Source organism: Polistes canadensis, unplaced genomic scaffold (genome assembly GCF_001313835.1).
Source record: "Polistes canadensis isolate GaletaPanama2010 unplaced genomic scaffold, ASM131383v1 scaffold_178, whole genome shotgun sequence".
Classification (NCBI taxonomy): domain Eukaryota; kingdom Metazoa; phylum Arthropoda; class Insecta; order Hymenoptera; family Vespidae; genus Polistes; species Polistes canadensis.
Window position 1 is genome coordinate 156,938 of NW_014569725.1, and position 24,178 is coordinate 181,115.

Below are 24,178 nucleotides of genomic sequence, written 5' to 3' on the forward strand. Positions count from 1 at the left end.
AGTAACGATTGCTCTCGTGTAAGAAAAAGGGATTCATTGCTTAACTTGGCTGCATGCCAGTGTCCAAACTCATTTTTTTCACGCTCCATTCGTTTTGTTCTCACCCTTAAGTCTTATCTTCCTATTAAGAAACTTGGCTATATCGATGATAATTTATTCCTAAGAATTTTTTTAAATTCTTAACGAATTTTAATTCTAACCGTTTAAAGAAATTTCTTTTTTTTTTTTTTTTTCATTTAAAATTATACACGCGCGCGTTTCCGTGTGTAAATCAAAGTATTATAATAGTAACGTTCGGGTGATATTCAAATTATTTTTTTGGCGTTACGAATAAACTTCAAATTAAAATCCGATCATGCAGCATGCCCAATTTCGATTATATAGAAAGACGTGTAAATTGTTTTTTTCACGTCGATGGAAATTTGTACTATTGAATTATTCACAGAGTTTTTATGTATGGATTTTAAATTCGTTATGTATGTCCGAGGCTATCCGACGATTTAAATACGATTTAATTCGGAATATGTACTTTAAATATTTTTCGATAATGTACGCGAAGCACATCACAATTTTAAATATATACGGTATCTCATAGGAGTATTCTTACTCGCTATCATTGGAAATTTTCATTAATTGATATTTGCTTGTGTAATGCAATGCTTCCAAATTCTTTTGGACATAAACTTTCAAAATGATAGAAATTTTATTGCAAATGAACAATCTATTGTTTGAGAAATATAATTTTATTTGAATGATAAAAATTTGTTCTTACAAAAGAATATTTGTATCTACGTGAGATATTATATAATAATCATAAAATTTTAGTTTTTTGTACTTGGTTGGCCTTTCATTGCATCTTATAATACTTTTGAGACGATTAGGGATACTTTGTAAGATTAATTTTCTTATCAAGTATGTACAATTTTACTTCTCTTATAATCAAATGTTCTCTTTTCTAATAAAATTTATATCAACTTAAAAATTTAATAATTCTTAAATATGTTTCTGTCTGTAAGAATTTTTAAATATTTTATCATAAGAAAAAATTGATTGCTTTCAATTAACAATGGAAGTACGAATACTCCTGAAACTCATTAATATTGTACATAAATATATATTTATATTTTAAAAGTATTTACAAAAAGATTGCAGTTTCGTCTAAATACATCCTATAATTGTTGCATGTTCAAAATAGTTATTATTTAACATAAATATATTTTGACGTTTTCATTGCAGAACTCCTATGTCAAATTAACAGATGGAAAGCACCTGTGCAGTTACACTAGTACAAGTTGACAGGTGACCGATTTTTTTAAATTTCTACGCAATTGTAAAATACACAGTCGATGGTATGAAAAGTTTTGAGCCTAGCACGAGGATGGTTGAAAAGTTTTGAGCCTAGCAGTAGGATGGTTGAAAAGTTTTGAGCCTAATACTATAAAAATAATGAAATGTTTCTAATAAGAGAACTGAGTATTGAAACTGAACTGTATAAACTGGAATGACTAAATTTAATTAACAGAACGTGTGACATCAACAAGGACAAGAAATTTCTAAAAGACACAGATCACTGTTTAGATATACAATCCAAGGATAATCATTTTAACCACTTTCAATAAAAATAAACTATTGTAAATTATATTTTTACACAGAAGTGACTATAAATTTGCAACAAGATCAAATAAGAAACCTTTTTATATGAACTTTTTTCATTGAATTTGTGTCCCCTGTTTATTCTTTAAATGGGTTCCATAAATTATGTTCGAAATACCCTGTATAACTATTTATTATTTCTATAAATTATTTAAACAGTACATATTTTAAAAAATAGGTAAGAAATCAATATTTTTATTTCAACCGAAACAGTTATATAATAAGCTTACAATTACATAATCAATAAGTACCACGATAATTGAATAATCCTGAGTATACAGAACAGTCTCTACAGATATCCACTCCGGATAACATAGGAACATGTCTATAGTTGCTGGGCAGATAAGCTGACTCTTGTTTACGTAGTATCTTGTATATATAAACGGCAATCGAGTAAAGATTTTGTTCATTATTAGAGTATAATATTATTGTCTTGAATGTCTGCATTGTTTACGTATTTAGAAAGTAATAATAATAAATACAGAATATTATATAAAACGAACAAAAATTTAATATGATTTTTATTTACGCAGTAAAAAACAATTGAGTAAATATTTTGATCATCATTCGAGTATTATATTTTCCAAAGCATTTATATTGTTTATTCATTTAGAATGGTATAATAATATTATAATCTGAATATCGATAAAAAATAATTTTTAATATGTATCAATGTTTAATGGGAAGTTATAGGTCAAGAAAGTTATGGTATGAATATTAAATTACTTTAAAAGTAGAAAAAGTAACGAGAAAATTAATTATTTTGAAAAATATTTAAATGATAGAATGATATTAAAGTCGAACATTGTTTCATTTGAAATGTTATATCAAATTTTGTAAATTATGTAAATTAAATGTATATTAAATTGATATTATTGTTAACTTAACACAGTGCCTTAATATTATATCTGATTAAGTATGTTCATTCTTTTTCATTTTGAAAAAAATTATAGTACGGCAAAATAAATATTCGATGATGTTCAAATATTGAAGTAACTCACTGTGGTTCATTTTTATTGTTACTTTATTCATAGAATAATTGCAATATCATATATTCAAAACTTGAGTTTCGTTCTATCGTATACATTAATTTTAAATGAACTAATCAAATTAAAATTTAACAATCCTCATTTTTAATTATACTAGATTCTCAAAATTCAAACGATTCCGATGAAACTTTTCATAACGAACAAACAAGGGGCTCAAAGTTGTCAAAACAAACGTCGATGTAAAGCTTTATTTTCTAATTGGTTTCCTTAAACAACAAGTTATAAAAGCACTCTTCTAATTACTGAAAAGCATTCGTTTATTAGCAGTTGAGAATGAGGATATAATTGTTTGACATAGTTTGCCATTTTACAAATATGACATTTTATCCCAAGAATTTGAAGAACTGTTATTTTATCAAGTTTTCTAAATTTACAAAGATATCGTCATTACTTTTTAATATTTATGTAATTTAATTTAGTATTTATGTTATTTAATAAAACTGAGCTACGCCTATATAGTGACTCGAAAAAAGATTTGAGCAACTACAGCATGATCAACTATATAGTTTTATATTTTTGTAATATTAAAACAAACGTGTATGCAATCAATTATATTGACTAGAGAAGAATATTCTTCTAAGATTCATCATATCAAAGCACAACTTCCTAGTCAAAAATGATTACCAACGAATTTAGTGTGTTCACAAATATCCCTAGACAAGCTTAGGTTCTACTTTCTCTCTCTCTCTCTCTCTCTCTCTCTCAATTAAATTTATTTTGTATTTTAAATTATATAAATTTATACCATAAATTCGAACAAAAATAATTATAAAATGTATACCATATATATTTTCGTACAGAAAGAAAAAAATTTGCATTATTCAACGATTGTAAATATTTAAAATAAATTTTGTATTTTTTTTACTAAGTTTAATAAATAATTTATCGCTAAAAACAATAATCAAGATTATTGCTTTATAAACAATTGAAACATAAAGCCAGGAAGTTAAGTCATACTGTAATGTCTGAATATTTTTGGAAACTGCTGTAGCTAGTGAATTTTATTGTACAATCTATAGGATTGTTCCCTGGCGTAGGGTCCAAGCCGGATAACATGTTTCCAGTATGTAATACATAATACCCGGACTGGATTTTGGAGTACGTGCGAAACATAGAGCGTACGATGCGTTTACGTATATGTGATATCTTTTCGAGAATATCCTCCCATTGAACGCGTATGCATCGGCATGAAAATCCACTAGATTAGATACGTGACTTCATCTATTTAATCTTCCACGAAAATCAGAATTTAATCATTGAAGCAAAAATTTTTTTATCTAGATATCCCCATTAATCAAATTCCATCAGCATGAATTCGTAAATTTAAAAGAAAATGCTATTTTTAAAAATATTTGTTTATCATAATTCGTACTTTATATAAATGTTTTTACTTTAAACACTGTATATTTTAAATAAGAAACAAAGTGTGAATATTAATTTAAAATATTTGACTATTTTAAAGAAGTAATTTAACTTCCCCGCAAAAGTGTAATGATTAACCTGTTGAATTAAAACTTTTTACGGTAGTAAAGGAAAGTTTTTTATTGATCTAAGTAAAAGCATTGTAAAAATAGTTTTTATTGAAGCATCAAGTGGAAAGTTAATTATTTTTGGTATAAAATTATATAAGGAGCCCGTATCATCATTGATATTGTTTTTTCAATTTGTTATTCTTCTTAAAGATCTTTGACAGATTGGTTTTAGTTCATCTATTTGTATTTTATTTACTATAATATTTGTAGATGTTCATGACTACAAAATAAATATTTGTGTATATTTTACAAAGAATTATTTTTAAAAATTTTTTCATTTTTAATTTTTTTACTATAAATAGCAATTTAAAACAAAAACAAACATTTATTTGTTATTATTATACTAAAATAAAAAATTCATTTTTAAAAAGATGAATTACAAATTTCTTGCCTTTTACATCAATCTTTTCTTAGTTTTTACAAACAAGCCCATAAAATAGATTAAATTAGTATTCATCGTAAATCGTGATCTATTCATATGAACGTTTTTACTTTTCAAGAATATTACTATTCGTTGTATAATAATATGAAAAAATGATTAATCGAAGAATTATTCAGTATGTTAAAAATCTTGTGAATTTATTTCAATCGTTATTTCTAATAATCAGAGAGTATATAGGATGATAATGATGGAGAGTATGGTAAAAATTTACAAACGATCGGACATCAAGTATTGATTTGCTAACATCGGGTGTACGATAATCTCTTTCGAACGACTTGTTTATCGTGATAAACAATCGTTTATCTTCTTTTTACTTTTCTTCACTCCCTCCATTCTCTTTCATATCCTAACTGATCGATTGTAGCAATCTTTTTCTCACACTTTTTTATTCTCTATTCACTCGAAACTCTATCTAATTGTAAACACGTTTACTATTCGCAATGGACGTCTTGTTTTTGTGTACATGTATGTACAGTTAATACACAGACAGTTTATACAGTGTAATTAGCATCTGCACACGATGTATATTTAGTTCAAATAATCCAAGATGTTTTAAATTCAATTTTTGTCTTTTTATTGCGTATCTTATGCTTGACATATGTTTTGAATTATTTTGGGATTTAATTCAATATAAAATCTAAACTACAATTATTTATTGTAATAATGTTATTAATTATAGAAGACTGGGACAAGTTGATTATACTGTGGCAGATAATTGCAGTTTATTTATCTGGACACTGTGTATATGTAGTTTGATCAGTCCGAAATTTTTTACATTCAGTTTTTATCTGTTTACTGGATATTTGTCCTTTGGGTATGTTTGGAATTATTTTGGGATATGATTCAATATAATATCGACATTTGCTGGATTAACTACAATTTATTATATTTAAATTGTTCATTAGAGAATACCGGGTTAAGTTAATAAAATTGTAGATAAATAAAGTTAATTATCCGGATACTGTATAAATGTAGCTTAATCAGTGGAAGATATTTAAATTAATTTTTTGTCTATTTACTGTATATATATCTCTGATTGTGAGCATAGTACACGTCTGAAATTATTTTGGGAATTAACTTATTGTAATATATGGTCGGAATTTTCTGGATTATTAGCTCTCTCTCTCTCTCTCTCTCTCTCTCTCTCTCTCTCTCTCTCTCTCTCTCTCTCTCTCTCTCTGAATCTTATTTTATTTAATTTAATATTTAAAGAAGATCGAAACAAGTTAACACAGTTGTAATTATTTGAACTCTGTACAAATGTAATTCAGTTAGTGCTAAATTTTGTTTATTTATTGTTTTATGTATTTATTACGATAAAAAGTAGGTACATCTTTGTACGCTGACAATAGCAATTGCTACTCAATCATTTTTGCTATTATATCATTGCTTCATTTTTACGATACAATTTTGGTAAACACTTTTCAAACTGAATGCCACAGCTAATCGGTTAATGATAATTATAATTATAAATATAATTTTATTATTATTCCACACCGATTTTATTTATTATTTAATTGTAAAATTTTTTTTATTAAATTTAATATTTAAATAATATTTTTTTTAAATAATATATACATATTAAATAATGTTTTTTAAATATTTTTACTGTTTATAGCATAAATTAGTAAATATAAATTGTCGATAAGTTTCGGCAGAGTTTTCCCAAAATATTTCATTCATGAATCAACTTGCCCCCCCCCCTAATGGGATAAATTGATACATTCGGATATCTTCAAATAAACATTACCTCGATTACATCCAATTATCCCTAACATAGTATCCACTTCCCACATTTAAGAAATAAAATCTCAAAACATAATTTGACAAAATTTTATATTCAATAAACAACGAAGAAAAAAGACATAGCAAAAATTATAAACACAAAAACGTATCAATTCATCCCAGTTTTTTCTTTTCTTTTACAAATATAATAATTCGCAAATAAAAAAAGAAAAAAGAAAAGAAAAAAATTTTTCAAAATAAAAATAAAAGAGAATGATATAAACTTACGCCAATTTCCCTCACATGTAAAACCGAGAAGAAAAGAGAGGAAGAAAATAGTACAACAACAAAAAAAATATAAAAAAAGAAATAAATAAATAAAGAAAGAAAGAAAGAAAGAAAAGGATATAGAGTCTCTAGTATGGTGGTACACTACACCAAAAGAGGAAATATCTGCCTCAGTAGCATCGAGACGCGACGTAACAGCTTTTAGGTATTCCATTGTGGCGCCTCGTAAATGCCGGAACGAAAGGCAGTCATAGGGAAAAAGAGTGAAAGGAATGCGACAATGCGTTTCAGACGATCCATTTACGTTTCTACGGATAAAATCGATGGCTACTATTTTTAATCCGGCCATGCTGTGGTTACTATATGTACCTACCCATCCTCAAACCCTCTTCCCTTTCCTTTCTTTTCTTTACTTCTTTTATCCTACGTGTTATATTTGCATGTGTGTGTATATGCATGTGAGGGGGGATTTTGTTTTATTTTTTTTTTTTTATAAAGAAGATTGAAACATTAAAAAAATTACAATTTTTTAACTTCTAAGATAGATATAAAATAAAAATAATTGTAAATACTTGATTTTTTTAAAAGATACAAATTTTTGTCGACGGAAATAATTTAACAATTATTTGCAAATTATCTCTATAAGTTAGATATTAAATAGGATATTATTTGAAGTACCATTTATAAAAAAGAAGACACCACTCGATAAAGTGTTTCGACGTGCGGCATCAAAACACGTCACTAAACTATTTTTGGTGGAAGCGTAACGTTCGTAGCAGCATTAAATCGTATATGAGATTTCACAAGAAGTCTATAGGGTCTTTCTACTGCAAAGTGGCGGTGTGTACATTGAAAATGTTTACTCTACTATTTATGTATTTAGATGAATAACAGGCTTTTCGAAAAGAGCGATATCTTATGAACTATGTGAATTCGTATTTAAGTATAAGAGTGTGAATTACGGTATTTTCATTCATTGCATATCGTAGAAACGTCAAATAATATTAATTTTATTGTTTGTTTGAATAGATTTAAAAAATTTAGAAACTGATAAGAGTATTGTTGTTTAAATTTTATAATAAAATATGATTTTTGACATTTTTAACGGTTTAGACAATTTTCAAACTTCGCTTTTAGACCGAAATGTTTTTTTACAACAATGGAAAACAATTTTTATTAGTAAAAATGGATAGAAAAAAAAATATTTATTTATATATTATAATTATTATAATAATTAGAAAGTTTTACAAAAGTCATTTTACCGAGCTAAAAAAGTAGATATAATTTTTTATTCCAATTATTATTGCGGTACTATACTGATTTTTATCAAAAAACCATTTGTTTCGTTTTCATGTTAAATCGATTTTTCGGACACTCTGTATATGATGAAAAAGTTAAATATTAATTCAAATATGTTGTTAAATTTGATCATCAATAAAATTTTATATAAAAAAAATAATATTTATAAAAAGTTAAACATCAATCAAATATTCTCTTAAGTCTTTGTATTAATAAAAGTATATATCGAAAATGACATTTAAACAACAATTAAGCATCAATCAATTATTCTGTTAAACCTAACGAATAATAATTTATTTAGAAAAAAAATTAATCAAAGAGACATTAATCAAGTCTTAATTAAGTAATTAATCAAAGACATTAGTCAAGTTAAACATTGATCAAATATGCAGTCAAATCTAATCGATAAAAAAATATAATAAAAAAAATTAATAATATTTATAAAAAGTAAAGCATCAATCAAATGCATTGGCAGTAGAATTTAAACAAATTCTAAAATTGGAATTAGTTGCTTTGGACTATAAACGGATCATATACTAAAGTATTTGTATTCTCACTTTAACCAAGACTCATCCCAGAACCATCCTTGACCACTCCTAACCACCCTTATGAACCAATTCTCTCTCTCTCTCTCTCTCTCTCTCTCTCTCTCTCTCTCTCTCTCTCCCTCTCCTGTCTCTGAAAGTTAGAATTTACTAGTGTCAGAGGTTCTCTAATATTTGAAACGAGACCGTTGAGTTGAACAGCTGTGCTAGATTATCACAGTGTTTGGATGCACGAAATTAGAATGCTCGAGATACCGTGTGAATTATTTCCATCAAATTTTGTTTATTTGTTTAATAGAGAACTTTGATCATCTTTGTTTCTTTCTATCTCTCTCCCTCTTCCTCCATTTTTCTTCAGTTTCTTTCTACTTTGAACAACATGGGCCTTTTAAATACAGAAATATATCAAAAACGATTTTCTTTGCGGAAATGCGTTTGTGCCAAATGCAGCGACATTAGGTTTCTCTCTCTCTCATTCTCTCTCTCTCTCTCTCTCTCTCTCTTTTTACTTCTCTGCCTCTCTTTCTATTTCACGTTCGTTTCGCTTAATAGAAGGTTCTATTTTTAATATACGACGTCTTGCTTTATTTTAAGAGAGCGTTGTACCGATTATTCTACATAACATAGTTTTTCGTTCTTACCTATCGAGTTCATAATACGAATTGGTAAAATTAAGTTTCTTTTTCTTTTTCTTTTTTGTTGCTCTCTATTTATATTGTGTTTTATTTATTTTCTTTTTATATTTATTTTTGCAAGACCTCATGTAAGTGACGTTAATCCAAAAGAAGCTTGAAATCCTAAAGAAAAAGTTAGAAAAGAAGGGAACGATAAGCTCGAGCCAAAAAAAGGAAACCCCAAGACCATCTTTATTTCTTTCTTTTCTTTCGAATTAAACCGTGAGAAAGATAAGGAAAGAAGTCCTGAAAAAGCAACGTACGATAACATAGCGTTTATTGGCTCGATAAATACTGACCGAATCAAGAAACAAAGATTTATCGTCTCTTCTGGCAAGTTTACAAAAAATTATTGAAGTTCTTTTCAATCATACGAATATTTTACCTCGACGTATTCATTTATTTCACTTTTTTTTATGTTTTTTGTTTATTATATTATATACTAAAGCCATTAAAATTTATCTACGAAACTGTCACGTTCAGATTTTCAGAAAGATTTATTATTGCCTGACAAACTAATAAAATATTGCTGAGCTTTCATCCCTCGTGAAAATAATTTTAACGTATTCGTTTTTATTATATTTAGGAAAAAAAATGTTAGAATTCAAAATATCGATTTATTGATTTTTTCTCTCCGAGTAAACGTTATTTCAACTCAAAATATTTCTTATTTACTTTTTGTTTATGTATACTAAAAATCTCTAAATTTACCTAACAATTATTTACGTTCAATTTTCTAAAATGTTTATTATTATCTGATAAACTAAACAAAAATTGCTGAGCTTTTATCATGCGTGATAATAATTTTGATATACTTTTTTATAATACATTTATAAAAAAAATTTGATGGTCAAAAAAATTCAATTTATTTCTATTTACATTCATAAAAATAATCTCATCTTGACATCTTGTTTACATATTAAAAAAACTATAATTTATGCGCCAAACAATTTATGTGAATTTATGTGTGTGTATTTTTGTGAGTTTTTTTCCGTAAGCTTTATTATTGTTTTAAAAACTTACAAAAATAGTAATACTCGCCAAATACTTGTCAAATTAATTTTAAGACTATTTCTATTAAATTTAATTTATGATAAAAATATAAGGATCAATAAAATTGTGTTCATTCATAAAAAAAATTTTGATTCGATATTTTGTTTACATACAAAAAATATTATAATTTATGTACATAACTGTGTGTTACGTTCAATATACAAAAATCTTTGAAAGTTTTCTAACGAACATAAAAAAACATTTCTGAACTTTCATCCCTCGAGAAAATAATTTCGATAAATTCATTTTCATTAATATTATGACAAAAATCTGTGAACGATAAAAATCTATGGATTATTTCGAAAGAACAAATAAGAAACTATAAATCGTAAGAATATTCCAGGTAGTAACCGATCGATTTAATTATTCGTGCACGTGTCTAGCTATAATTCTGAACGAACGGTAAAATCGATGACGTATGACGTCTCTGCGACATACAGCATGTCTGAACAACCCTTACGTAATTCAAACACTTTCTCTCATTCTTTCTATTATATCCACCCTTAAAATGAAAATTCACATAGTCACAATAAAATCGAGAATAAGTATATACGATTAACGTATTTCTTCCCCTTAAATTAGCCACGATCGTTAAGCTTCTTATAACTTTACGCTCAATAAACGTTAATCGATCGAATCTCTTAAAAGGTGAAAGCTCACTCTCTCTTTCTTGGCTACCAAGATTATGCGAATTCAATGCATGTGTTTCTGTACTTATCTCTATCTTCCTTACTTTTACTCTTTTTTATCGAAGAGATCCCTAGTAATCGTAAAAGGTAAGAAAGATCGGTAAGAAAGATCGGTAAGAATGATCAGTAAAAAAAGATCGATAAGAAGATCTCTACTTCAATTGAACTCAACGAATAGGATTTGGAAAAGTTTAAACGCCCTAAAGCGACTTTATTACTTCCCCCTTTATCTATCTACCTATGTGTCTGTCTATCTATCGATTGAGAGCTTCAGAGAATCTAAAACTTACCTCTGACATCTTTCAGATATATCCCCCGTTGAGAATAAAATCTTCAGATGCTGATGCTAATGTCAAAGCCACTGTCTTTTCTCACCCATCTTTTTTTTATTCTTTTTATCCTTCCCTTATCTTTTTCTACTTCTTCTTCCTTCCTTTCTTCTTTTTATTCTCCCACAAAACTTGAATTTATTACTCGAATAGTAAAAAGACGATCGAACGTCGGCCGTTTGTTCATCGGTTCACCAAACGTTTGCACAATCGAAAGCTTGAATTCATGACGAGAGACCTAGAGAAGCTCTTTGATTTGTGTGTGTGTGTAAGTAAGTAAGTGACTGAATGAGTTAGTGTATAAAAATGAACGAAAGAAAGTTCTAGTTGGCAGGTAGGAGCGTTCTCTAGGCCAGACAATGCCAGACTAACGGGTATCACCTCGGTTCATCGAGGAGGAGATCTACAGAGTGAAAATACCCCTTCCATCTTTCTCTTTCTCACGCTATCTTACTCTAACCAATCTGCTGTTACTGCTGCTGCTACTACTACTGCTCCTGCTGTTGCTCGATAGAAAGAATAAGAGAGAAGGGAAATCAAAGGGGTTGAACAGTCTATCGACTCTATACAGGATGGTTCATAACTGTATATCAATATTTCAAGAAATAAATCTACGTGTTAAAGCTAATAAAAAATGTCGTATAAACGTATGGGCAATAGGAAAGTCAAAGTAATCATAAACTAAGTCATAAAAAAGTTAAGACGAAGTATTGTGAAAAACCCAAATGTTGTATTTTTTAATGTTGATGAGGTGATGTGAATCAAAATGGTCAGAGAGTCAAAATTATACGAAAGTAATTTATACCATTTCTCTGGTTTCATTTATAGTTCTACACAGTGATCTTACATTGACCTAGTTACTTTCATGACTTAGATCATTGTGATTTTCACTCCCTTCTTATATGTCCGATAAACCTTAGCTTTCAAGTTATGAATGATTAAATAAAATATTCTCAACGCAAACTATTGTGTGTATGCCTTGACCTTGTTTATTGTAAGTAAATAATATCTATCGATATTGAGCGCAAACAAAATTTTGTTCAATTATGTGCCTAATTCTCGCAAATTATTTTAACGGCAATCAGTAATATTTTCAAATCGATAAAATTATTTCGTACATTTATGTTAAAATGACCGACTTGTATTCCATATACGACGACCATACCAACGGGAAATGAATTAAAACCACGTCATTTATCCCAAGAAAATTTCCCCACATAGTAGGATTCCGGATTATATACCAATGTTTTAATCCATTCATAGACTGCTTCGAGAAACTAGAACATTAAAGTTACAACTCATCGTATGGCTACCGTACTGCTCCTGATCTCAATCCATTAGACCTTTACCTTTGAGGTCATTTCAAAACTATTGTGTATGCAACGCGAGTGAATAACGTGCACGAGCTGAAATAAAGGATAGTAAATGGATTCGAGAGACTATTCGAAGTATACGTGGGTATTTATTTTTAGCGCGTAACTCAATGTTACAACCTGTACTAGCTAGCGTGTTTTAAAGTATTTCCAATATTTTCTTTAATATTCGTAACACGAAAATTGAGATATATCGTCGGATAAGATATTCAAACGAAATTGTACACTTGATTTAGCGTATATATATATATATATATTTTTATTGTTCTGAAACATTGTGACATGCATTTATGAAACCCCCTGTATATAACTTTCCCTTCCTCCTCTTTTACTCGTATACGTGTCCCTTAAGCGACATATACCCCCTTCGAAATGTCACGGGATCGGTCGTGCAAAAGGGCCGATAATCGAGTTCAGAAAGCTTCATCGATGGCTCGTCAACTGCTTATAGCTAACGTGGTATATTCTTAAAGTGGATCAACCAAGTTTCATGCCACTTTGTTTGTGGAAAAAATTTCTTTCACTTTTTGTTCCTTTTTTCCTTTTTTGTTATTCTTTTTCTTCGCACAAACAGGTGGATAAATTTCTCGAAAAATGAAGAAGATCTTAGAAATCGATTTTCTACGCGTTGACGGATCGCAAGAGCCGATAAAACACAACAATATATCGTCCGACATTAAGGTTAGTTTTTTTTTTTATGAACTATAACGACGTGTCCATTCAGTAGCATAATTATCTATAAAAAAAAAAAATACATTATATATTTATAATATTTTGTTTCTTTCTCTCTCAGGTTGAAGGTAACCGGTATTTGCAAACGTTTGCTTTCATCGTTTTTATCGATCACAGATAATAAAAAGAAAAAATTCAAAACAAACAAAAAAAAAATCGTACATTATTCAGAACGCATTTATCATTGTAACGATGAAATACCGTGTATATTGATAATGAAAAACGATAATCGAGCGTAGTAGGTGAAATAATGTCACACACTTGTTCCGAGATAAACTCTTGTCAAAACGAACGCTCATTAATATTTAAATCGAGTCGACTCGCCAACGTGGTGAGTTGAGAAAGCAGTTCGTTGAGAGTTGTGCAGGTAATACGCGGAGACTGGTTGGACGGTGATACAATGGTCGGTTGAAGCCCGTTGTCGGTTTGGTCGTGGTGGTTTCCTCGAGCGTGTAAGGGTTTTCCACCACTTGCTCACGAAAGTCAAAGGGGTGATACATCCACATTCTCTTACTCTCTCTCTCTCTCTCTCTCTCTCTCTCTCTCTCTCTCTCTCTCTCTCTCTCTCTCTCTCTCTCTCTCTCTCTCTCTCTCTCTCTCTCTCATTCTCTTTCTCATCCTCTCTTTCTCATTCTCACTCAATATACCCTAGTTGCTTCTCCTACTACAGGAATCCTAACACTCATCGCACCAGGAAAGGCCGATAATCAAGTTACTTCACGCTTGTGTATGTGATCCAGGAGAGAACAAGAGTTACACGCCATTTAGACCAAGAAGTTTTCATCCTCTCACACTAAATATTTCTCTTTCTATTTATCTTTCTCCTTTTTGTTGTTCTATACCCCGTTTCAACGTGTTTCGTCTTGACGAGTGTGATAACAGATCTACTTAAATTTTCTTGTTTCAGTGATTCGTTTGTCAAGAAGATGTCAAATATTTCCTAATAGATGCAAAAATATTGATTTTATATACGTCTTATGTTTATAATTAAATAGATTTAATTATAGATGAGTTAAGGGCTCGTTGTTCTAGCATATGGTATTCTTTACAACGAAACATAATGTTTTGTTTAAATTTACACGAGGTAATCAAAGACAAACAAAAATCTTAATAAATTCTACTGTCGGCAAATTTCTGTTTTTCACTTTTATTGATACGAGTGTGATAAGATTTTATTGACCCGTTTGTTAAGAAAAATGTTGAATATTTTCAAGCAAAGAAACATCACGTAAATTTTATATACGTTTTATGTGCTCATAATTCAGTATATGATATTAATGAAAAACTAAAAGTAATTATACTCGTATACGGGATCCATTAAAACGAGAGAAGATATTCCTTTTGGAACAAAATGGTCGAAGTCGAAAAATGTTCTGTTAAATTCCGATCGTGGCAGATGTTTATCTTACTACCTCTCTTTCTTTTATTTTTTAACCATTAGCCAGTTATCTGGTTGAACATTAATTGGGTTACCAAGTTTGATAACAGATCTAGCTAAATTTTCTTGTTACAGTGTTAAGATTAGTTTATTAAGAACAAATCAAATATTTTTAAACAAAACCATTGCGTTGTTGTTATGTGCGTTTTATACTCGAAGAAATATACAATAAATAAAATTAATTTAAATAAAGTTATTATTATACAATATAATATAAAATGTTCCGTTTGAGTTTTCGTGAATTAATCGAAGACAACAAATATTTGAATAAATTCCAAATATTCTTACACTTTTATACCTATAAGTTGATTAATTGGCAAAAAACTAATATTGTTTTACGTCTGTAGTAACAAATCTACATTAATTTTTTCGTTTCACTAGATCGTTTGTTTAAAAACCAAAGCCAATGCTTTGGTTTTATACCTCTTATACTCATAAATAAATATATAAAATTAATGGAAGGGTAAAGGTAATTATCCTAGTATACAGAACCTATTAAAATGGGTTGCTCTTCTGAACGAGATGCTCTGCTTGAATGGACGCATGGTAATCAAGAACGAAAAAGGGTCCTGGTAAATTCCAATCGTGGAAGATTTCTGTCCTGCTTTCTCATTTTCTTTCTACCTCATTCTTTTTTTCACTTTTATTACCATCAGCTAATTGTTCTACTGACGAGTGTGATAATAGATCTACTTCAATTTTCTCGCTTTAGTATTCCGTTTGTTAAGAAAAAAGTCAGATAGATATTTTCAAACAGAAAACAAGGCATTGGTTTTGACGTATATTTTGCACTCATTAATCAATAAATAAAATTATAATGAAAAATTAAAAATAATTATTCCAGTTGACAAGATCAATTAAAACATAACGTGATACTTTGCTTAAATAAATCAAGAATAAAAAATATTCTAATAAATACCAATCGCAGCAAGATTTATTTATTACTGCGCGTTATCTTTCATTTTTATTTTAATTACCTCATTAATCGGCTAAATAATTAATCGGTTGACAAATGCCAAAATTCTTTCTTTTTTTACTGATATCTATGATATATAAGAAAAAGTCAATTGTTTCCAAGTATAAGATAACGCATTGAATTATAATTTAAGTTATCCAGACAATCTGTGCCGATTTTGAACAAAACGTATTCATATTAAAAATATGAAATCAAATATATTTATAAATAATAAAATAATAACCTAATGTATATTAGGAAAACGGGAAAAGAATATAGTTTTTGAACATTTCCATATTCGTTTATCATTTATCAACTCATTCTGTATTTTAAAGCCGTGTTTTAAATTTAATGTAAAAATCAAACGATATTACTTTCCGGTCCTCCTAATACTAGGTTGCCCGTAAAACGTATACCACAATCTTAATAAAAATTCAGATAATTATAGATTAAAAATAATAAATAACTAAATTATTAAATCGACACAAACTTTTCAGATTATCCAATAATACACGTTTTAAACTTTTAATTAAAATACATAAAATGAACGAAAGAGACTAAACTTAATTATTCTAATATACAGGGGAATCCATTGGAAACAAAAAACCGGATGTTCCGCTTGAACGAACGGAAGATAATCAAGAGACGAAAAAGGTCTTGGTAAATTCTAATCGTGGCAGATTTCTATCTCACTCTCTTTCTCTTTCTCTCTCTCTTGAACTCTTGAACTCTCTCATTCTTCCCCTGTTTCTCTTAACCCTCTTTCAATTCGTTTCATTTTCATTCCCATCAGTCGATTATTCGGATGTATACTGAATCGGTTTATGCAAAGCAGCGTACTTGGGCATAAGCACTGGCAAACCCTGGACAGCTTCGTTCTTTGAAACTCTGCAGGATATAACTCGAGTTGTCGAGCCGCATGGGGACCTTAACACTGAGATCGTGACAGCACATTTAGTCTCGGTGCTATCGGTTATCCGCGTGAAAGCTTTCCTTCACAGCGAATTCTCAAGAGGTCCAAGAGGAGAGAGAGAATTTCTCTAAGAGGCGAGGACAGGGACGAAGAAAGAAATAGAGAGAGAGAGAGAGAGAGGGATAGAGAAGGGCTAAAGAGAAAGGGAGTGCTTACTGCATAATGAATCAGTCTCCCTCGACGATCGTTTGTACTCCTCTTCCAGTATAGATATAGATATGTATAGATATAGATATATATATATATATATATATATATATAGATGTGCATATATGTGTACATGTGAGTACACACACATATACACCTATATCTATAGAACATCGGTCTAATTAGCACAATTTTTTGCAACTCTTCCATCTATTCAACATTCCAATTCCCAAGGTTACTTTTCAAAGTAAAATAAAAACTTTTCAGATCGATTGCCTTTTTTTATTTGACTATTTTTTCAATCTCTCAATTTACGGTAAAGATTGAAATTTAAAGCAATAACATTGGAATGTAAGATTGATTATTTGTAATTCTTAATTAAGGATAAATAATGTTATTATGGTTTCAATAAATTGGTATGAAATATTGTAATATTTTTTGAGGATAATTTAAATGGAATTTATGTTTTTTGTAAAAGATTTTTTCTTTTCTAGTTAGACGAATTTAATTAAACTGATAAAAAATTTCTATTTAGCCGAATTTTTGTATTCCTTTCAATCATCCCTTTGAAGAGTTCCCTTCCAAAGCAAAAGAATAACTTTTGACCGATTGCGTTTTTGAAGAATTTAATTAAACTGATATAAACTTTACGATTAACACAATCTTTGTATCTCTTTCATTCATTTTATCTGGCAATATGCCCGGTTATTCTTTTTTATTTTCAATCTCATTGTTCGATACATAATACCGCAGGGGTATGTTGATTGATTATTTAAAGTTTCCATTTATAAGAAAAAATTGTATATAATTTAGTAGAAACGATTAATAAACTGATACGTAATTATAGATACTTTTTAGGATTATCTCTATTCGAGCGTGCTATTAATCAAAGAAAAATTCATCGTAAATGTCTTATTGAGGTATCCATTAAACTGATATAAAGTTTACGATTAACACGATTTTTACATTCCTTCCATCCATTCAACCTAATAATACACCTGGTTGATTTTTTCTGCTTTTAATCTTTAATTAATTTAATCTTAATAAATCCGGTAAACAAATTACACGGGAGTATGTTCAATTGATTATTTGAATTTTCATTTACGAAGTAAGATTATAATTTAATGGACAGGATCAATAAACTGATCTGATTATTATATCTTTTAAGATCATCTATTCGAGCGTACTGTTCTTCGAAGAATAGTTGATCGTAAATGTCTTCTTGACTGTATTCAATTAAACTGATACAAAATTTACGATTAGCGGATGGTAAACGTGTTCTTTTCGGAAAATGGTAAGAGTTTGTTTGTAATATTGTTAGAAGAACGTTTAAATATCGTGCTAAGAGCTATTTAACAGAAAACATGTGATAATGTATATATATGTGATAAATAACACCTAAGATCACGGTAACATATTAATTCTGTGAGAATCCAGGGAGAAACGTTAGTCAGGAATATTAATGTTCTAAGAAAAGTTAAGACCGTTTGTTGTTCTTGCATAATCAACGTATTAAATCATTCCAACCTGTGCTTTTATAAGATATTAATTAATTTCTTTTAAGAATAATGAATAAAATTTACATATATATCCATAATAAGAAGATTATTAATTAGAGGTTAGGTCTCTCTATTCACTTTTAAAATGAGAAATTTTCTATAAATTTGAAACTTTGATTGTCCTTTAAACGAATATTCTCTCGTCTTATTAATTATACGATTAATAGGGATAATTATAACTGCTTTTACAGTTCTCTTAAACTTCATTTGTCCCTGTTTAACGCTATTATTATACGAACATTAAGTATTCTAGTTACGTTCATTCTTCTCCCTTATTTAACCCTTTGAATAGTATAACCTAAGTTTACATTTTATCTTACAATTAGTTGGCCTGTCTTTATACTAACGACTATTTACTTTTGGAATTTTTTATTAAAATAATATTGTCCTAAATTTTCGTTTTCGCGAAATTATTTATTCATAATGATTATTCAAAATTATGGCTATTTATAACTGTTCCTTTCATGAGTAGTGCCGGTTATATATTCTGCTAATATATATATATTATAATTATATGTTAAATAAGAGGAAATGAATCCCTATGTCACGTGATAAATTGAAATTGCTGCACCGAAAGTTAGTTTGCGTGTNTATATATATATAATATTCCACTAAATATTAGCACCAAATGAACTAGCGACATCTGGCAGTAACGATATGCAAATTAAACATCACGTATTTGATTAGCGTACAAGAAAAAGCTCTCTTGACACGTGTAAAGGGTTATTCGTCTTGCAAGCACACACTAGGAGCTCCAAAAATGCGAAACCCTCTTAGCATGTACAGTGTGCACTAATGGCACAACGACCCATTCATTAGTGGCGTACTAATGGCTAGTTTCGTCGTCGCGAAAGTGTCAAAACTTAGAACGAAATAATAATTGTTTTTTAAGCTCTGGTCGAAAATAAAATCAACTTATTATTACTATTATTATTAATTTTATTTAAATGACACATTTTATTTTCTTTAAAGCTCGTATAGTTTTATTAAATCAAACTCGTGAACATTTGTAACGTGTGTATTTGCGAGAAATGATTTAAAATCTTTGAATATTTACACGTTACTTAAGCAAATTCCATTTAAATTCTGCTCCAACACCGCTAAATACCGTTAAATTAGATTCTAAAAGTAAAAGATGAAATTGTAGGAATATATCATATAAATATACCAACGCGAAATTGAAGCGACACTTCACCGAGAAGACCATGAAACAACTTCGTAAAACTTGAACGAAAAAAAGTACATCTCTGTTACATAGAGAACCAAGGTTACATCATAAAATAATAAAAGCTCAAACGCGTGAACAATATAAATACAAGGATATCAATTAATCAACGATCTCCGATTACCTTACGTTTTTCGATTGCGTTTAAACCTTATGAAAAAATTCCCATGCTTCCAAGCATGGAATTGTAACTTCCTAGCTTGTTTTACAAAGTTTTGTAAAAGCTATAAAAAAAAAAAGCTACAAAGTTTTACTCAACTGACCTTGTTAATCAATCATCGATTAATTTAAAAAGATATTTCATTATTTCTAAACATGTATATATTAGTTAATTTGTATTAATTTTCTTTAAATTGTACAATTTTTTAATCATTTTATTTGTGATATATAATGATATTAACTCGTGCTTCATGATGCAACATCAAAGAATTGATACACCTTTTTAACATGCATTTTCAATGATATTTGATTTTATCTAAAAACTTTCAATGTTGTTCAAGTTTTCATATATCAAAATGACATTTAAATTATTATGCACATTGATGTTATTACTGTTATTTTTGATTTTATAAAAAGAAAAATGTTTCCAATAAATGAAGTAACATTGCATAAAAATCACATCCGATGATAGACAATTTTTCTCAAAATCATTTCTTTACGAAATTTTAAAAATATTAAAAAGAACATTTTTCTAAATAGAATTTGACGATTTTTTCACATGAAATAATTCCACGTACCTCTTTTAATGAAAATATTTTATAATACGAGCTCAACAAATAATTAACGATCTTATTCTGGGTTTTAAATTTTTGTTATTCAGGAATCAATTAATGTAAAAAATAATCATGGAATTAGATTTAAGAAGCTATTAAAATTCTTAAAATCTTTTGGAAAGAAATGGCTTTGAGAAAAAATAGTTGGCCACAGTCAAATATGTTTTTTAAAATATCTTAACTTTATCTTGAATATTTTATTTATAAAACTAAAAGTAAAGGAAAAATTTTTAAGATAATAATAATTATTAAAAAAAAACTATTATAAAAAATCCTAACCGATTGTGAAGGTAGGATGATACGCGAAAATCATTGGCATGCTGTTCTAATACCCGATATACACACATATACATATAATTCCTTTCTATATACACATATACATATAATCGTATGCAGGCGTCATTGTTCTTATAAATATCAGCTTCGATAATTTTCACTTTGTATAGAAAAATCGTAACAGATCGTGTGTCCACGTTAATTTGAAATTATTGTAATACAATCAGTGGCATGCTTTGTTTAATATATGATATACATATAAATTTATCGGTAATTAAAATGTTGATAAAATAATTTTTTTTATAATACAATTATTTGTATATTGAAGAATAAATTATAAAATCAATGTTTTCAATTTTCTGATTCGATCCACTATTATAATAAACAGCATGTATCCATAGTTTATTTCGATTAACACATATACTCGTATGCAGGCATCACTGTAATAACAAATACTGATCCCGAAAATCTTTATTATGTATAAAAAAAACAAAAAACCCGAAACCAATTATGTGATCAAATTAGGGTAAGACATGTATCGAAGTAAAGACGAATCACTGGCATGCTTTGTCTAAGACCCGATATACTATACACATATATGTATAGTTTATATATCTATGTACACACATATACATATACTAGTATGCAGGCATCACTGTATTAATTAAATGCCCCGGCCTCGATAATTTTTCATTTGTAGAGACGAACGAAGGGATACCACTCGGCGGACTGCTGGAGCGATTTACCTCTTTTACCTGTGCTGATTTCGATCGGGGATCAGCGACCTGGACGGTCTCGTCGGGAGGCAGCCGCCAGGAGTTCCTCTCGATGTTGACGCTGGCGTTCATAGCGCTCTCCTCCTCCACTCCTCGTTTTCTTCTTCCCCTTCTTCTTCTTCTTTTTTTGCTTCCTCAGCCACTTCCTCTCCTTCCAGTCCAATCTCTTCCCCGACGAGGTCCCCAGGGTAACCACCCCCGGGCCACTCCTGGGGCCGAAAGTATACCACGACAATCCACAGCTTCTCACCTGCACATGTACAAATAAGAATTTTTCTGTCAATACCAAGATCTTTTCAAGAGATCGAATATTTTATCCTTTTTCAGGATTTCAATTGAAAATGTTACCGGTCACCGGTAACCTCACAACACGATCAATAGTAAAAATAAGTAATTAGAGTAAATATCGATAATGAATACTATTGTTTTTATAAGGGTTTCAAGAAAATAATGACATATATAACATGCAAAAATAATTTTATAATTACAAGGAAAATATACATTACATGTAACAACGTTTTTTCTCGTACGTAATTGCTTGATAAAATGCAATCTTCATCATCAGAATTAAATATATCGCTAACTTTATCCTAAAATTAGAAATTAAAATATTTTTTAAGTTACTTGCTTGTATAACACCATTTAATTTACAAAAGAAGTAATCAGTAAAAGCTCTATTACCAATTTCCTATAACATTTTATATAGTTTTTCGCAGTGGTGAACTATAAGCAAATCAATTACAGATTTTCATAAATTCTAATCTAAAATATTTTCATATATTATTTCAATCATATCACTATAAAAACCAATAAGAATGATTAATCATTTTCTCATTTAGTTAACATTTAAAGTTGAATTAAATAATTAAAAGTGCTCAATTTTCCAACTTCAAATATTTAATAAAATATTAATTTAATTTTCAACATGGCTGATAATTTTACAAATCGGGAGACAGTCTGAATTAGAATCAGATTAATAAAAATTAATTTCTCATTTAATTTCAAGATTCAACTGAATAATTGAACGTGTTCAATGTTTTCTCAATTATAATTAGAATAATATTCTAGAACTTATCGAAAGTATGCAAGAGTTTATTTTCAAACATTGTCGATAGATTTGCGAAAAGGAAGATGATACTATGAATGAAAGGAAAGTTGAAGGATAACAATGAGACTGACTGGGTGAAACTTCATTAGAGTCGGCCTGTAAATTAAATACGAGTATTCGAAGATTTATATCAAATTAAAGCCGAGAGCAAATCTCATTTCTATAGTTTCAATTACGAAACGTTTCATTTCAACTCGTGTTCCTTTCTATTTTTCTTTATTGTTTCTGAAAAATTATCCTTTTTTTTTTTTTAAATGAATTTTATACAAGATAAATATCTATTCGATTACATTTAAATTTAAATCTATCTTATTTAATTGTTCTTGCAATTGATGCGTGTATAGTTTTGAGTTAATAATTACGATATTCATTAGTAATTTATATTAATTATTTGTTTGAAACTCATGTTTTTGCTGAATATTTGAATAAATTTCGTACAAATTATTATTTTGACCGGTGAGTACAAATTTATCGCTGACATTTGGGTATTATTTTTTTTGTTCTTTCTTTCTTTCTTTCTTTTGTGAAAAATATGAAGAAAAATTATTGCTCGTAGGTGTTCATGGTAAATGCTCGATCAAATGCAGCAAAGGTAGTAGAAAGCTATAGATTTCAAATTGGACGGATTTATGAGACGTAAAAGGAGAATGAACTGATCCTACAAAAGACTTTGGGTTGTGAATAAAAAGCAAATCCGATCGAAATCTCGGTTTCGATGCTTTTTATTTCATTTTTGTGCTTTCGTTCTCCAGTCACCTTTCGTGGTTGAACAAGTTGTTACGATTTTGAGTGAAGATGAAAAGATACTATCTCGAATATAATTTGATATACAATAAAATTGATTGATATATACTAGACATATACGAATAAAATGTCGTTTATTCCAATGGTTCCAAAACTTTTACGATTTTTGACACCCCTCTTGAATCTAAATTTCCTTATGTCAAATTCTAACAAATATATTTCGCAAAATAGCCAATATTTGTTTCAATGATCTGATCAAAATAAATAAAACATATTTTAGATCATACAAAAAATGTAATTGAAATAATTCAATTAATTATAATAATTAATGAAATGAATGAACCTGCTGTTTATCGTAGCACATTTTCTCAAACCGTGGAATTAAACTGAACAGAGTTATTTACTTTTCCTTCTTCTTATTAATTTTCGTCAAAAATATTCAAAAATTTGCAATAACACATATATGATGTGGAAAGATACAAGATGAATTTAAAAACATTTAATAATTAATTAAACTATCTATGTAACTATGATCTGCAGTGTCCAGAGAATTAAACTGTATTAACCTATTGCAGTATAAACTTGGCCCGATCTCCCTAATACTCGTAACATTGAATAGAGAATTTACCCTGGAATATATGGAAGATATAGAACGGGTAGAATAAGGGGGGTAGGACGTTATCCTCAACAAGGAGGACGGTGGTGGTACGTTCGCCTTCCTCGTTACGTCAGAACGGGGTGCGTTACGTCAGCAGTGCGGTAGACCGTGTGGGAACAGTCACCGAGGGATATGATCTAGTTGAAAAAGAGGGGGGATGAAA

The 24,178-nt window shown here is 29.0% G+C and overlaps 1 protein-coding gene across 3 annotated transcripts in view; it reads right to left on the bottom strand.

Moving 5' to 3' along the window:
- Positions 1–24,178, bottom strand: part of LOC106789337 (inactive dipeptidyl peptidase 10) — a 127,874-nt gene that overhangs the window by 13,514 nt on the left and 90,182 nt on the right. Inside the window, exon 2 of one of the 3 annotated variants that reach the window (XM_014753456.1) lies at positions 21,485–21,755. In XM_014753456.1, coding sequence (XP_014608942.1) covers positions 21,485–21,577 — 93 coding nt within the window. In that variant the 5' untranslated portion in view covers positions 21,578–21,755. Of the gene's footprint in view, positions 1–11,239; positions 11,724–21,475; positions 21,756–24,178 lie in introns of those variants that run through there. The other 2 variants (XM_014753455.1, XM_014753457.1) reach the window with 2 other exon arrangements.